The sequence below is a fragment of the Macaca nemestrina genome, chromosome 8 (assembly GCF_043159975.1).
Source record: "Macaca nemestrina isolate mMacNem1 chromosome 8, mMacNem.hap1, whole genome shotgun sequence".
NCBI classification, from domain to species: domain Eukaryota; kingdom Metazoa; phylum Chordata; class Mammalia; order Primates; family Cercopithecidae; genus Macaca; species Macaca nemestrina.
Window position 1 is genome coordinate 84,518,805 of NC_092132.1, and position 17,856 is coordinate 84,536,660.

A 17,856-nucleotide genomic window follows, 5' to 3' on the forward strand; every position below is an offset into this window, starting at 1 on the left:
ATGTATATATGTGTGTATATATGTGTATATATACACACACGTTTATACCTATACATATATACATATATATGTATACTTACATATACATTAAGGAAAAGCATGCTCTACTTCATTTATCAATAGACATTATCCTGGCATGAGTAAGTCTGAATTGACAAAAATTTAAAAACTATGGCCATAAAACAGCTGTTCCTAGTTAAGAGTCTCAAGTCTAAACTGGAAACAGTATTACTGGGTATTATCAGAACAAATTAGCCTTTTATCAAAATCATTGGTAAGTGATGTTCGAAAGCCAGGAAGTATAAAGAAATAGCTAGTAAACAGTAAAGCTGAATTTGAGATTTTTTTTTATCTGCACAAATCATTCATCAGGAGTTTGATTCAGACTTACATGGTAAATCATCTTAGCATATTTAAATGTTTACATAATTGGCTGGTTTCTTTAAAAATGAGACATACACTTAAATTTATTAGGATCTCCACCTTTTCCTTAAAAAGAGTGATACTGTTTGTATCCAATCACACTAAAATAACGTATTTGAGCTTTAGAAGGGTGGAGCGCAAAATATTTCAGGTAATGCAGATCAACAGAATTTCCTTTGTCTCTCCTCTAGAAAACACTTGGGTTTGTTGACCTTCATTTCAGGACCAAAGTACGCTGACCTGGTCGTAATGTGAAAAATATTTGCTGTGCAATGTAAATATGCTATGAAACAATTTTTTGAAGTATAACTAAGGAAAACTAGAAAAGTAAAGATCATGTTACAGATATGGTCTTGGAAACACCATAGAGTGTCATGACACAGAGTTTGGAAGAAAATGGGAGTTCTTTGCAGACCCTTCCTAGACAAGCAAGATCCAAACACTGTATATATAAAATTCAATTTACATGGAGAAGCCAGGAAAGACAGAACTCATGGTGGGTGGGCACATCATTATCAAGACACAATACTCAGAAGTCACTACACTTGTCTTCATTCTTACTTCCCTATCAAATATCCCTTATAATCTCACAGAGTTTTGCAAAGCAAAATGAGAGTGTTGAGACTGGGATCTTTTAAGAGAAATAACGTCCATTAGCCTCTGTGCACTGCATTAAATGAATTCATCAACTTCACTAATGATGCCCAATTCTAAATAACCTTAAACTCCATTCTGCCACAAGAGACATTCAATTATATAAGGATACTTTGTGCTACATGACAGAATTATACCAAAATGTACTGAATTCTTTATCATATTGTGGAATTGTGCAAAACGTCAATGTGTTTCTTTCATATTGAAAATCAATTTTTTAAAAAGCTCTCAGACTAAACATAAAACATATTTAGCACTATTATTTATTAAGTCATAAAACTAATAACAAATCATTAAATTTCAGTTAAATTTAGGCCAAGTGTGTCATAGTCCAAGGCTCTGACCAAGACCAGGTCTAGGATTCTACCATCTTCTCTATAAACATGTATGGACTGCCTGAATCACCACTTCGTAATACAAATGATCTCCTGTTACCTCTCCCCGGTCATCTGTGCTACGTGCAAAGTCCATTATCCGGTCAACCTCCACATAATCTGGATTAAAAAGCTCATCCTCAATCTACACCAAAGGGGAAAAAAGAGTTAAAGGTTTATTTATTTCCCAAGATGAAATACTATTCCACTTTTCACCAAGCAATAATATTTTGGGTCATAGCAATACAACACTTAAATTTGCCAAATTCTATTATATTAATTGAAATGCTACAATTTAGCAAAATCATTCCCCATGAGGAAATCAGACTTCTCAGACTTTGTTAACTGGGTCTTTTAATTACCGTGTGAAACCTTTTACTGTGAGAGAATGTTTAAGAATATTTTAAATGAAGTGTGAAATTACAATTCACTAATGAGCAATCCAAAAAGCTTATGGCATGCGATGCATTTAGCATTCCTGAAACTACAGTTTGCAATGAAGAATCAGAGTCATGCAAAGTAAGTGTTACTTGGAATCTCATAACTCCTGGAGTTGTCCGATGCCTTTTAGCATCATTTACAAAATGTTATTCAAAAGCCAAATACACTGAAACCAGCTAATTTCATATTTTAGCATGATCAGAGTTTACAATGTTTGGTAGTATTTGTCAATCAATATTAGTACCTCATTTAGAATCACAGTCTTATCATTAATCTAAGTTTTCTAATGATTTACACTGAATATAGTGTGTTTAGGTAAAAGTATTAAGGATAAAGAAATAAGTCCTAAATAATTGGCTTATTTAACCAATATATTAAATAATCTTACAAAAGTAAAGTAATATTGCTGCTTGCAAAGGCATCTCATATAAAAGACTAGAATTTGGCTCAAAAAAAAGTTATAGGCTGGGTGCGGTGGCTCATGCCTGTAATCTCAGGACTTTGGGAGGCCAAGGCGGGCGGATCACGAGGTCAGGAGCTCAAGACCAGCCTGGCCAACGTGGTGAAACCCCGTCTCTACTAAAAATACAAAAAATTAGCTGGGTGTGATGGCAGGTGCCTGTAATCCCAGCTACTTGGGAGGCTGAGGCAGGAGAATCGCTTGAACTTGGGAGGCGGAGGTTGCAGTGAGCCGAGATCGCACCACTGCACTCCAGCCCGGGTGACAGAGCGACACTTTGTCTCAAAACAAAAAAAAAAAAAAAAAAGAAAAGAAAAGAAAAGAAAAAAAAGTTATAGACTAAGCCATACCCAAAAGAAGTTAGGGTCAGACAAGTTTCAGATGTTAGAAAACAAAAGACACATTTTATTATGTGTACCTCTCAATTAACTTATCAATAATATAACTGCATTAAAATATTTTGCAAAAGGCAAACTAGAAGTCACTTAGACACCATTCATATCCCTTGAATTGCAGGTTGAAAAGATAAGCAGTTCAGTCATCATCTGCTCAAGAGCAACAAACTGTCCCTGGCTACTCGGCCCTCTTAAAACACCCACTTGGGAAGCTTTGAACTGTGAATTATGAAACAGAAAGCAGAAACACAAATACATGTCTCAACTACCTCAGGCTTTTACACAGAGGTGATTAGTAAGGAAAAAAAAATCCATTGAAATGTTCAATTAATATAAAGTATTAGTATATTAATAAACTGGCTTTTCAAAAGTTTCTAGACTTAGGTAAACACACATGTTATCCATGTACAGCAGAAACACTTAAACTTTCTCAAAACCACGTTTTGATAGCAAAAATTCCCTCTAAGAAAACTTGTTCTTAAACACGAGCTTTCATAGTCAGTGCTGAATTAAAATCCTTAACTTTTCCTAAACATTTCTACCCTTTAAGTGAGTAATCTGCGGCATCACACATGTGATGAAATTTCCAGTCTAAATGATGTTTTTGAATAGCGATTTTTAGTTGCAGCAGGCTTGTAAGGCAGCCTAAGTAGAAACAAAGAAGTAAAAGCAGCTGAAACTGAAAATCTTAAAGCAGAACAGCCATGGAACACTTGAAGCCATGATCATGTATGGGATGAAACAAATGGGGGCACGTGCATTTTCATGTGTAAAAGAGAGGGAGGAAGGGGATTGCCATCCTTCTCTGCTAACTCCCACTCAGGACAGAAACTAAGATTTCTAGCTGACAAGTTACCAGGTAAATAATGTACATTCAACTTTGGTATGTATAGCTAGGGCTAGGCACAATTTCCTAAAGACTGTGTGACTACAGGAGACAGAATACAAATAAACTTAATAAACAGGACCAGGATTTAGGGATGGGGGGAAAGCTACCATTGTGCTTCTGCCTGTCTCCCTCCCCCTGGTCCACAGAAAAGGTCAGCAGAACATATGGTGTCTCCTTCTAAAAGGAGGCTAATGATTTCAGCTCATCCAATGTCCCAAAAATTCAACTCTGATTTCTTAAGAAGGGCATGAAAAATAGAACCTCATAGCATTGTTCTCAAAATCAAATATTAAGATTCTTTCTTCAAAAGAATTTTCCTCCAAGTTCTTTGAAGAATCTTAATATTCTCCAAGATCTATGAATTGAGTCACATTCGAGTAACCCCATTCCACTCAGTCCGAACCACTGCACTGCCAAAAATGCTGCACACTCAGAGTGCCAGGGGTAGTGATGCAGACATGTGTCCAGTAAAAGAACAACCACATGATCTCCCATCGAACGCAGACTTTACCATAGGCCAGTTGGGATCATGGAAATAAAAACCCAGAACACAGACTTGTTACCTGATAGTATAAGGATTTTATGACATAAAAGTACTAAGTGTTCTTCTGTCCCACTTTCCTTCATCTCCAAAAAGGGGTGGCAGTGCAAAGCAGGTTGTTAAACAGATACTATTTTGCATCAAATTGTATGCTTCTTTACATAAAGTCTACATTCTGTCAACTCTTTTATGAAAAGAGGAACTAATAAATCGGCAAGTCTTATCTTTCAATGTTAGGGTTTTTCTTTTATCTACTTGAGGCTGTTAAGTGAAACCAAATTGACGATCAAAAGTCCAGAGACCCTAGTAAGCAGCTTGTGAAAGCACTTTTAAAAAAATGTAACTACTATACTGCGGAGGCAGAGGGCAGAACTGGCACTTCTAGTAAATGCAGATGTTCTTCCCTGACATACTATTGCTGTATTTCCAGACTGATACCTGGGATAAAGGGACACAGGCAAAGATATTATTACCAGTTTCTATGCTACAACACAGCATTTGCGAAAATGAGTTTAGTGAACTCTCTGTGATTAGGCATTGACTTGAACAAAATAAATTTGCCACATACTTTCCCCAACACAAGTTAAGCTTTTGTATCTTACTTAGAACTTGTACTTAACATTTACTGTAGAGTTCTTAACCTGCTAAATCTCAAGAGAACTTCTGTCCACTTAATTTCATCGCCTACTAACTGTACTTTCATTACAAGACTTTTATCATACCATCACCACTATTTCCACATAATATCATAAGGACCCATATCTTCTAGCCTAAGCAACAGGAAGAATGAGAAATTTCCTGTTTACAAATTTGTTAGCAAGAACCAGTTACCAATATGCAAGTAACAGCACCAAATGAGACTATTTTTTCTTAATTCACGGAACTAAAATTTTAAATTTAGAACATTTTAATAAAGTAAATACTTTGGAAAAGTAAGCAGGTATTTCGTACCTCTGAAAGGAACTTGTTCTGGCCCTGCTTTGCCTTAAATCGTTTAATTTTTTGCTGAATTCTCTTATCTTTTTCCAGGTCTTCTACGGATGCCCACTGACAATGAAGATAAGAGCTGAAAGAACAAAATAATATCCTTGAAATATGTAGAATATAATTAATCCGTTATTATGTCTTATTCGAAAAAGTCAACTAAACAGATAATTAAAATAACCTGCTTAATTACTCATTAAGGCTGCTGAGCAACATTTAATATACCCAATAATGTTTAGAATAAGAAGAGAAACTCAATATTAGTGCCTAAAATTTGCCTTCTGTCCTAAGCCTCCAGCTCTCTTACCAGCTACCAACGGAGAGAGACAGTGACAGAGACAGAGAGAGAGAAAGAGAGACAGACAGACACAAGAGACAGAGAGAGAATGGCCTAATAACAATCTATTTCCATAAGTGAATGGGTTACACTTCAACATAAAATTAGCACTACAGGGTGGCCTTAATTCTGAATTTATACTTTGAATCTCCTACCATTGAGAAATAGGTTTTTATCAAGTTAAAATAATTCAAATTTAAAACAGCAGTTTCTTTGGAGATAAGAGGTGTAGGGTACCCTAGAGTCATCCAAGGCCTATCATACTGGTCCCAAAGGGAAACCTAACCTGGTTCTTCTAGAACAATCTAGGAGGAAAGAACCACTGTTTGCTCCTGGAACACTGGGCCATGCCCCTAACCAGCTCTTTATCAGTTGCTGGTCTCCCAGGTTGTGTTCCTCCAGGCGTTCTGCAATGATATCCCTTGGTCCCCTGTGAATGTTTCACTTGCTATCATCTGTACCTGCACGAGGCAACCCCCACCCCCGGCCTCGCCACCCCCTGCTCTGAGCATGTATGGTGTCTTCCCTCACCTGAACTGGAATACATTTGTACTTCCCTTTTCTTCTCCAACACTCACAGGTACACAGTTAATGTTTTATGGCAACTCTGACATTCTTTTGTTTAGTTCTTCAATATTATTTTGTCCCATCACCCTCTCCCTGCCCTTCAAATAGCCTTGACAGCCTCTTATTTCTCTTTCTGGTGATGACATTAAAAAGAAATTATATGCTTGAATATATATATCTCTTTCAGAATCAACATACTAGTACTCTTAGAAATTGTGCTTTAGTTCACAGAAGTCAGGAGTTTAAAACAAGTAAAAAAAAAATTATACAACCATTACAAATTTTTCAAAAATGATTCATGATAAAGGAAATGCTTATGATATTAAGTAACACATAACCGATAACCATGTCTAATACGATTTTCAAAGATAGGACTCATTTAGTCCTTCTATAATTGAGGGAGAATAGGATTTTAAATACATATGAGTTATATAGCTATGAACTGATATAAATGCTATATACACACACAGAAAATATACTAGATAAAACTGTATCAAAATGCTAATACAGGTTGACCATCCCAAATGTGAAAATCCAAAATTCAAAATGCTCTAAAACTCGAAACTTTTTGAGCACCAACATGATACTTGAAGGAAATGCTCAATGGAGCATTTTGGATTTCAGATTTGGGATGTTTAACTACTAAAGTATAATGCAAATATTCCAAATCTGAAAAAATCAAAAATTCAAAACACTTCTGATCTCAACCATTCCAGATAAGAGATACTCAACCTGTATTGATTATTTCTGGGTACTAGGACTGCAAGTATTTTATTTTCTGCTTTCAACTTGTAGTTTCCAAATTTCCAATAAATAATATGCAATACTGTCATAATAAGAAACACATATTATATGAGGCAGCCAGATCACCTGAGGCCAGGAGTTTGAGACCAGCCTGACCAATATGGTGAAACCCCAACTCTATTAAAAAACACAAAAATCAGCTAGGCCGTGGTGGCATGTGCCTGTAATCCCAGTGACTCAGGAGGCTGAGGCGGGGAAATTGCTTGAACCCCAGAGGTGGAGGTTGCAGTGAGCTGAGATCATGCCACTGCATTCAAGCCTGGGCGACAGAGGGAGACCCTATTCCCCCTGCCACACATACACAAAAAGAAACACATATTATAAAAATAATCTGCTCTAGTCTCCAAATTATTTGACAGAAAAAGGCACAAGTGCGGTCAGTCAGTATTCTTGTCTTGGCTGAGGTGCAAAAGCCTTCAAAGCACCACCTGTGTAGCCTTGAACCGGACACAGGCATATATGCAAGTGGCTCCAGCCCTGCTTTATCTGCTATAAACTGGGATGAAACTTTTAGTGGGACTCTGCTTTCTAGACCCTGATGATAACCCACTCTGGAGGCTTAGTCAGGAAGAAGAGGAAGGAAGAATAAAGGGTCAAAAATAGACTGCTTTGTCTTAATAGATTAAGGCAAGAGAAAGTTCTAACTGAACTAGAACTAATTTTTTTTTTAAAGTTATGAAGAAGTAAATGTAAGAAAAATATTATGAAGCTAATAAGAAATAATCTGAACTAGGCCCTACAGATAATAAAGTTTATGGTCACTTTGGAAAACAAAATTTCATTTAAAAATAAAATGTAATGACTATGAAACAGGTATACATTTACACCTAATCTTGACAGTTAAAAAAAAAAAAAAGAAAGAAAGCGCATATCCCTTACCCATATCAGTGCAAAGCAGTAAATATTTATATTTATAAATAAATATAAGTAAAATATTAACAAACACGACTCCACATCACATTAAGAAAATAATACGTCATGACCAAGTAGTTATTTCAGGAATGCAAGGTTGGTTCAATATTAGGAAATTCACTAAAAATACACAATATTAATATATCTAAGGAGAAAAATCACACAGTTATTTCTATTGACATGGAAAAAACATTTGATGAAATTTAACACCCATAATGGATTTTTTAAAACTTAGGAAGACAGGAATTGATAGGTATTTTGTTAACACATATTTGAAGATTTTAGTTCTAAAGACAAGATCTTACTAAATGAAGAAACACCACAGTTTTCCACAAAAATCAGAAAGCATGGATACCTACTATCCCCACTATTATTCAATATTGTATTTGAGGTTATTAGCCAATGTCACTGACAAGTCAAAACAGTAAGAGACATAATAATTAGAAAATAATAAGTAAAGCTATCTCTGTTTGCAGATTATATGATCAGGTACCTGGAAAACCCTAGAGAATCAATTAGAAAACTAATTCAAATAATAAAATAATACAGCAATGTAGCAGAATATAAAATTAGCATACAGAAGCCAACAAATTGTCTTCATTCACAACAACAATTACCAATAAGGAGATATGTTACAGAAAACCTCTTTCACAATACCAACAAAGATAAAATACTTAGCAATAAATTTAATTAAAAATGTGTAAAATTTGTATAAGAAAATATTTAAAACTCTTATAAGACACAAAAGTAGAACTGGACCACTGAAAAGACATCATTTTCACACTGTGTAACTCAACATCATACATCATACAGTTGTAAATTTAACACAATGTAAATAAATAAAATGCAAACAGGCATTTATATGGGGCTAAACAATACTAAATTTTATATATAAAAATAAACATGCAAGAATATCCAGGAAAACATTAAAAGAGAAAAGCTACTAGGGAAATAGATCTACCAGATACTAAAACACACTCTAAAGACTCCCTAAGTAAACAGTGTGGTATTGGCTTATAAATAGACAAGCAGTTCAAAGGCATAAAGTACAGATAAATTAAAAAATAAATAAAATAAAAAAAACTTTAGGACATAATAAAGTTTGGATCTCAAATCACTTGAGTCAAAAATTGACTCTTTTTTTTTTCTTTCTTTTTTTTTTGAGATGGAGTCTCACACTGTCGCCCAGCTGGAGTGCAGTGGTGCGATCTTGGCTCATTGCAACCTCTGCCTCCCAGGTTCAAGTGACTCTCCTGCCTCAGTCTCCCGAGTAGCTGGGATTACAGGTGCCTGCCACCATGCTCGGCTAATTTTTTGTATTTTTAGTAGAGATGGGTTTCACTATGTTGGCCAGGCTGGTCTCAAGCTCCCGACCTCATGATCAGCCCACCTTGGCCTCCCAAAGTGCTGGGATTACAGGCATGAGCCACTGCGCCTGGCCAAAAATTGACTTTTTAATAATGGTGCTAGAATAACAATTGAAAAAAATTAATTTAGAGCCATGACTTACACAATACACAAGAATAAACACCAAATGGATCAGGCACCTAAAGAGATAAAATGAAACCACAAGGAAAGCATGGACAAATTCCTCTGTAATCTGGATATAGGGAAAGGCTTTCTAGCTATGACACAAAAGCTAGAAACAATAAAAGAAAAAACTAATAAATCTGACTGTACAAAAAATTTTAATGGACAATGCAATAAGCACCATAAAGTCAAAAGACAATTGAAACCGAGAAAAGATAGCTGCAACCCAGATAAAGAACTAATATCCCTTATATATAAAGAGCTCTTAAAAGTTAAGAGCACGACAGAAAATGAGCAAAAGACACAGACAACTGACAAAGCAAGATGTAAAAAGTGACCATTAAACTTATGAAAAGGTGTGCTTATTCACAGTAAGAGAAAATGCTAATTAAAACCTCAACTGAAATACAATTTCTTACAAAAATTAAAAAGTAAAACAGCACACTATATTAGAAAGATTGTGGGGAAATAGGTATTCGCATACATTTCTGACAGGAACACAAATTCATACAATCTGAAGGAAGGGAATTTGGCAGTATCTCTCAAAAATACATACATGTTTGCCTTTTGTATCTAGCAAACCCCCTTCTGGGAATTCACCTGGAAGCCATGCCTCCAACAACTTGAAAATAGAGAGATATGTATGAGAATATATATTGTAGCATTATCTGTAATTGGAAAACATCAGAAGCCACTTACACACCCACATACACAGGAGGTTGGTTGAATGGTTATGGCACAGTCATGCAATGGAATACTATACAGCTGAAACAAAGAATGAGGAGGACCCCTATGAACTGAGGTAGAGTGATTTCCAGAATGTGATGTGAAAAAAAGCAAAGCACAAAAATATACTAACAGTACACCAATTTCTTTTTTTGTAAGAAAGAAGAAGAAATCATACCTGCATGCTCAGGCCAAATTTTACAGAAAGGATAAACCTGGGATTAGTAAGGAAGCAAGCAGGAATGGGGTGGAAAGGAAGGGAGGACTACACTTCTTTTTTGTATAGTTCTAACTTTTGTAACATATTAATATTTCACAAACTTGAAAAACAATAAAAATCAACAAGCAGGGGCTAAAATGGAATACAAATACAAACCAAAACTAAGGAAACACACTGTGTATCAAATAAATCATGAGGCCCCAACCTTTTTGGCACTAGGGACCAGTTTCATGGAAAACCTAGATCCCTCGCATGCACAGTTCACAATAGGGTTCACGTTCCTATGAGAATCTAATGCCGTGCTCATCTGACAAGAGGCATAGCTCAGGTGATAATGGTTAGTCGCCTGCCGCTCACCTCCTGCTGTACGGCCAGGTTCCTAACAGGACACTGACCAGTACTGATCCACGGCCTGGGGACTGGGCACGCCTGAAATAAGTAACAAACCACAGTGGTGGGGTAGGAAAGGAGAATAACCAACCTAAGGAAATTTTGGATAAAGTTTTAGTCCCTATGCCCTCAAACTAAAGACAAAAAACTAAGCAAATATAGGCTTCTTTTTCACAGAAATATGGACTAGTAATTCTGAAATCACTTCCTATATATGTTAGGACTGACAAAAAAGCAAATATAAAAAATAAAAGAGCCAGGTTTACTCTGGTTGAAGAAGGGAATTACTAATATTAAAGGGGAAAGGAGAGAACAAACTCTGAGCTGCTGAAATAGTACTGTAAGCATCAATATATAGGCATTGTTTTTGCTGTTGTGTTGGAGAGGTAGGTAAATATGTGTGTGTATATGATAAACAGATAAGTGTGTGTGTAACTCGATATATGTATGTATACATACACACACACAGACATACATACACACACACACGTGTACACTCTCCCAGTCCCATCCACTGAGAGGCACTAGAAGCAATAATTCCTCAGCAACAAGGAACACCTAAAGCCCAAATCTTGGTTTCTCAGTGCCCCCCGTTCACTGAAAACAACCAAGCCTTCTTGGAGAAGTAACTGATTCCATAACTAAAACAGGGAAGTTACAAGACGAGCCTGGAACATCCTCTGGTGCCAGAAAGCAAGAAAGTGTTCAAAGAAAAATGAAGACAAGGCAAAAGGACAGAAGAGCCAGTCTGAAGGGGCTCCCACTGGCCAAACCTGGTATAATGTGGGCAAAGTAACTACTACAACAGTAAAGGGTTATAATCCCTTGAATAAAATGAGAAGCCACAAGTCCGCTCAGCTATAAATTAACAAATGGACAAGAGGGTAAAGCTCTTCCCTACAGTAAAACCCAACCAATCAATGTAGAAGAAATGATGGAATTAGTAAATCATCCCTTCACAACCATTACCATATTTAAGTCTTAAAGTACCTTTCCAGAAGACACACATTAACTACAAAAAGAAAAACAGAAATTCTTTGTACTATTTTTACAATTTTTCTATAAATGTGAAATTGTGTACAAATATAAGGCTAACAAAAACTCGTAGTTTTATGGAAATCTTCTCTTAGCTCTCAATAACAACAGTCAGAAAAGCTATTTTTTTTTTTTTCCAAAACTCCCTTTACCTCATCTCAAATGACTTTTGAGAAGGGCTAGAGTCTCCTGGTCTGGCAGTGCCACCTGGTCAGGAACTCTGAGCCCATCTCTGGGGTCACTAACAGGCTGACTGGAAGGAGGCAGCTCAGGCCTCACTGTCACACACTGATCTGGAGGTCTCTCTGGTAGTACCATTATTTTGGTGATTGATATTTGAACTCCTATGCTCTTGTTTCAATTTGGTAAATCTACAAGGGAACTCTCTCCCTTTGGTTTACTTAGTTTACCTCCTCCTTACCATAGGAAATCGTGTTGTAGGCATAATTTCCACATGTGTAAACTGACATGCTCTGAGGACAAAAGAATGACGACAGTTAACATTTTCCGAGCATTTTTAAAATTGTCAGACTGTATTTCATTGAACTCTCATGATAAAACTGATAGAGATTTATCTTTTTACTTGATAAAAGGTTTTACTCACAAATTCTTCAGAAGCGCATCAATCTATTAACAGTGCCAACTACAACAAGAGAGAATGATAGAAAACCCATGGCACCTGATGCTTTCATTTTCTAGGGTGGGGTAAATTTTCTGAGGCTGTTTTCACAGCAACTCACAAAAGCCTCTCTTTAAAGCCCTAAGAATGTATTAATATGGTGGTTTAGTCCTTTGTCTTAAAAGGGGTAAAAAAATAAATTTAATGTTTACATTATCAATGAACATTTTGTCCTTGTTCTGTGATTGTTATTTAGGTTACAAAATGGCCTCAGTCTTCTTCAGCAGAATGATTACTGACTCTGAAAACACCCTAGCTCATCGCAATGTCTGTCTGGGCCAGGTGTACTGCTTACAACAGAATCTACAAGGACAACAACTCACTGTGTTTTTCAATTCAGATTTTTAGTTATGAATTCAAATCTACTAAATAAATATCAAAAACAAACAAAAATAGATAAACCTATAGCTCACTGCATTTTAGAACCTGAGTGATGCCATGGTTCTCTAGAACTTTCATTCCACAGGAGAGTTCTTGTGTCTAGGGCCTTGCACCCTATGCACAGGTGAAGGGACGAAGTGTAGCCCCACAGGGTAGAATTCATGATCAGAGGACAGGGAAATACTGCTTTATTCATTTTTCTATTATTGTAGAAGTTTTTATCCTCTCTAAAAAAATACTTATTGATTATATACGGAAGTTAGTCAACTTTTACACCAATTACACCTTTTCCAGAAAAATTCACAAAATATCAAACATACAAAAGTTAGTTAAAAAATGGCATCCCAGGCCATGATGACTAAAGAAATCATACCAAAGTTTCTTAATTCACCAACTTAAAAAAAAAAAAAATGGTTGCTTACTACTTGGAAAATATAGCCCCCCAATAAAAACAAAATCACAATTTACTTACAAGTTTTTGTATTTCACATAGAATTCCTCAATTTCTACCTCCTCTCCAGATTCCTTCTGCAACAAAAGAAAATTTCAGGCACATACTTAAAACCATCTACTACAATATTTTAAAAGTAATGATTTACTCCCATATGAGCACAAAACAGGACTGAGAAGAGCAGCACAGGCCCTTCACGTAAGATGAGCACGCTGTGAGCTGGGAGGCGGCCAGGGCCACGGAGACTGCCACGCTCAGGCCCATGCACGCACCTCTGCCCGACGTGCAAGAGCTTCTAAGACATGAATCACTTTAACTCCTCCCTAACCACATGCAGCTTCATTCACAACAACCTGACCCCAAATTTGGCTTTCTGCCAAACCCACAGTGTTAAGTAGACGCCAAGTGTACCATTTTCTCAGGCAGCAGCCAATTAGCAACTGCTCTCCTGAATGCCATATGTATTATTTTTGGCTGCCTCATGGCAACTTTACATTGTGGGTTTTGTAATGTTTTAAAATATTTAAAAGACATTTATTTCTCCATATACTTAATAACTCTAAACAAGAAACCATATAAAACTAAACCTTGTTCTTATGCTATAATTTCAGTGCATCACTATTCATAGTTTCACTCAATGGTACAATTAAAATCTCTCAGACAAGATGTCTCACACACATAGCAGCCAAATAAAATTAACACTCCAAATACTACATTTAGGTAAGGTTAAAATTGTGATACATGTCAGCCAAATCAAGAGTTTTCAGTAGTAAGATTATCTATAATATCTCCCTTGATCCTACCTGCTGTAGTGTATGCAGAAGTTAATGTTCAGATGATATTTTAGGCATCTCTTTTTATTCCCCTTTTGGTTTTAGGCTCTTAAGCAAGTCATAATATGTAATTTCCTTCTGGAACATTTGATCAGATAAATCAGGGATCTAAAATATAAACACCACCTACAGATGTTTGGGGATTGCTTTTATACTCTTACAAGAGACCCCAAGCCTGCCTTGAGGGTCATGTATGGCTGTTCAGCCACCTCCAAAATGCTTCGAAGAAAATCAAGGCAAGTAGGAACATGGCAAAGAACAAACGAAAGAGCAAAGGCTTCTACTGGATAACAGACGGGCACAGATCTGTTCAAAGGTACTAGTCCCCTCAATCTCTAACCTTCAAACTATTTTCAAAGATTGTGAACTTAAACTTTTCTTTGAAACTCTCACTTATAACAGTTAAACCTAATTTTTTTTCTTTCTTTTCTGAGATAGGATTTGCTTTGTTACCCAGGCTTGAGTGAAGTGGTGCAAACATGGCTCACTGCAACCTCAACCTCCCAGGCTCAAGAAACCCTCCTGCCTCAGCAACCCCTGCGCCTCCCTGCCACCTCCCCAAGTAGCTGAGACTACAGGTACACACCACCATGCTCAGCTAATTTTGTATTTTCTGTAGGCTGGGTTTTACACCATGTTGCCCAGGCTGGTCTCAAACTCTTAGGCTCAAGCAATCCCTCCGTCTCAGCCTCCCAAAGTGATGTGATTACAGGCATGAGCCACTGCACCCAGCTAAACCTATATTTTAAGTAGTTTTGGCCTGTCTAGAAATCATCAAGAAGGAGTCTGGACATGCAGGAGTCGTCAATATCTATTAATATCTGGTTGTGCCCTAATGGATCTATGAAAGGTGATAACTATAAAGTATTATTTTAAACTAATGTATTCAGAACGCCTTCTATGTCATAGACTTTTAGTTATCCAAAATAAAAATAAATGTTTGTTGGATGGCTTCAAGAACCAGCAACATAAATGGAACATGGAATTAATTTGTAAATAAATACTATCAAGTTCAAGTGGCAATCCATCCAAGACCCACCCTACTTTTTTCTCTAGTCTTAATATTTCCCCATTCTACTTCCATTTCTTTTTCTTTTTCTTTCTTTCTTTCTTTTTTTTTTTTCCTTGAGATGGAGTCTTGCTCTTCTCTGTTACCCAGGGTGGAGTGCAGTGGCGCAATCTTGGCTTACTGCATGCTCCGCCTCCCAGGTTCACACCATTCTCCTGCCTCAGCCTCCCGAGTAGCTGGGACTACAGGCCCCACCACCATGCCCTGCTAATTTTTTTTGTATTTTTAATAGAGACGAGGTTTCACCGTGTTTGCCAGGATGGTCTTGATCTGACCTCCTGATCCGCCCGCCTCGGCCTCCCAAAGTGCTGGGATTACAGGCTTGAGCCACGGCACCCGGCCTCCCATTTCAAGATATATAATCTTTATAGAGAACCAGACATTCCAGCAGAAAGACAAAAAGATAGTAGATGATCAGGGAAAAAGAGAAGCAAGAAGCAAGGATGAAACTAGATCCTTTGATTCTTCACACAGCATTACCATGAAATTCAAATCAAGAATGGAACTCAAAGGTCTGAGCTTTTGCCCTTCTGATAATAATTATATTTTTTCAATTTTGAAGGCATTTTCAAAACCATGTATCATTTATATAACTGATATATGTTATAAATCATAAACAAGATTTATCATGTCTATGCTCTTATTATTTCTCCTGATTCTTCTATCTGATCTTTTCTCTCATACTGTCCCTTTCCTTCTCATTCTAAATGGTCTCATCATCCCATAATTCTAAGTGGGCACCAAAACATACAGGATCAAATCTCGAACAGTAAAGACAGTTTTTATTCTGTCTCAAGTCTGTTCCCAGAAAGCTCTGACTCTTACAGCCATCTGTCCCCAACTCTCATTACTACCCACTTTCTTGTCATGATAGCTATTCCTCTGGGAACCTGCTGTGAAGATGCCTGACAAGAGAGTCTAGGGCTGCCTAGGAGGAACCAACTAGGTTCTGAGACTTCATTTAGCAGCACCTGGAGCTGGTACAGAATGTCCCAGGGCTTGTTATCTTTAGGATGTTTCAGAATATAATACTTTGTTCTGTTTAACGGACCACACATATTGGATCACCACCTTCTTGCCCCTAAAACTATAAATAGAGCTGTTTTTCACTGTTTCTTTCACATAAATATGATCATGCTGACCTCTTTTCTTTTACTGAACAGTAAAACAATTTAACAAAAGTGTGTGAATTCATAAGCCCTCAGAAACATCATTTCAATTATTTACTAAATGGGAGGCAGTTTGACCAGCCTCTGATGACAGCTTACAACAGCCCCCACCCCAAAACCTCTCACCTCTAAGCCCCATTTTCAGAAGCCATTCTACAATGGGCATAGGCAACGAATAACTAAGTCACAGCACTATTCCCATACATACACACACATATACACACAACACTCAGATTTATTTCTTGAGCAGCTACCATTAAATTTGAGAATCCAGTAATATTATGAATTAAACAGAATTTTTCTGAGAAATGTATACACCTTTTCATTAGTTCCAAAATTAGTCTATGGAAATCCTTATTATCCATATGAAATTTAAAGTTTCAAACATACTAAGCCATACTTGTCCCACTGTTCAAACAAACCAGAAATGTTGAGAAGGCAATAAATGAGTTCTCCAGCCACTTGGATTCTAAACAGCCACCCAGAGTGTAGGCCTAACTTAGGCCTTTTCTATGCGTCCTACTACTAAATTAAGTAGTCATAGTCAAGAAACTAAACTACAGAGAAAAAAAAAAAGAAAATTTTGTTAAATAATACACAAAAGAATGAAAAAGCACCTCAATAAAATTATCAATAAGGCATGGGTATGAATCCCTTTTACTTCTGGCCCAACCTACCGTATTACTTTACTAGAGACACCAAATCACAGTTCACTTAGGGAAACAACAAGGACATAATAATGGATGAGATTAAGAGTTTTGCCTTCTTTACACTCTAGGAGGCTCAACTAAAGAATTAAAACACACACTCTGAAAATACGGCCTGTAGTTAAAGAAAAATAAAGAATTTTAGGGAATACAGTCACAATTCACTTTTAAAACTACTTTTGGCCTTCTGATATAAAAAAAAAAGAATCTTTGAATTATTCTCCAAAGATGAATGGCTCAAAGCAGAAATAGCTACAGGCTGACTAAACAAGGAAAACAAAATAATAAGCCTTTATACAATCCAAATATCTACTCATATATCTACCTCAAAATTCAAATAGGCACCAACTACCTCATGCAACTAGGTGTCATAGACATTAACCTGGGTTTAGAACAACATAAATGCTTGAGCTACCCCTATTTAATATGAGGTGCTGAATTAGGGTGCCTCTGCCAAGTGAGTTTTATGTTTGCACAACTCCATCATAATGGATCATGATGCTTCTCAGGCCATAGTGATGAGGTCACCTGACTTTGAAAAACATGGAGTCTCTACTCTGTGTCAACACCATGCAGAGCTCATAGCCAGTTTCTACAGTGCTGCCTGGCAGAGATAAAGACACCTTCTCACAGCCAATTATTAAATTATTCATGGTAATAAGAAACAGACCAGCAGGCACAGATCGAATCCACAAAAAATCTCAAATTTCCTTTTGTTTCTATTCGCAACACTTTCTTCCAATGTTATTAAAGGTGATAACTAAACTACCTACTTTGAGAATATTAGCAGTTTAAAAAGTTAGCACCTGTTAATGTTTAGTACCTTCTAACGCTTTTTTATTGCCCTTTAAGAAATACCAGTAACTGACAAATAATTCCATGAGC

General features: G+C 36.7%; 1 protein-coding gene across 10 annotated transcripts in view; it reads right to left on the bottom strand.

Moving 5' to 3' along the window:
* Positions 1 to 17,856, bottom strand: part of LOC105482232 (chromodomain helicase DNA binding protein 7) — a 187,697-nt gene that overhangs the window by 45,940 nt on the left and 123,901 nt on the right. For 9 of the 10 annotated variants that reach the window (XM_011742258.3, XM_011742254.3, XM_011742255.3 and 6 more), the window contains 3 exons: positions 13,215 to 13,270; positions 5,129 to 5,243; positions 1,513 to 1,596 (listed from right to left, as the gene is read on the bottom strand). In XM_011742258.3, the coding sequence (XP_011740560.1) occupies positions 1,513 to 1,596; positions 5,129 to 5,243; positions 13,215 to 13,270 (255 nt within the window). Of the gene's footprint in view, positions 1 to 1,512; positions 1,597 to 5,128; positions 5,244 to 12,103; positions 12,156 to 13,214; positions 13,271 to 17,856 lie in introns of those variants that run through there. The other variant, XM_011742259.3, reaches the window with a different exon arrangement.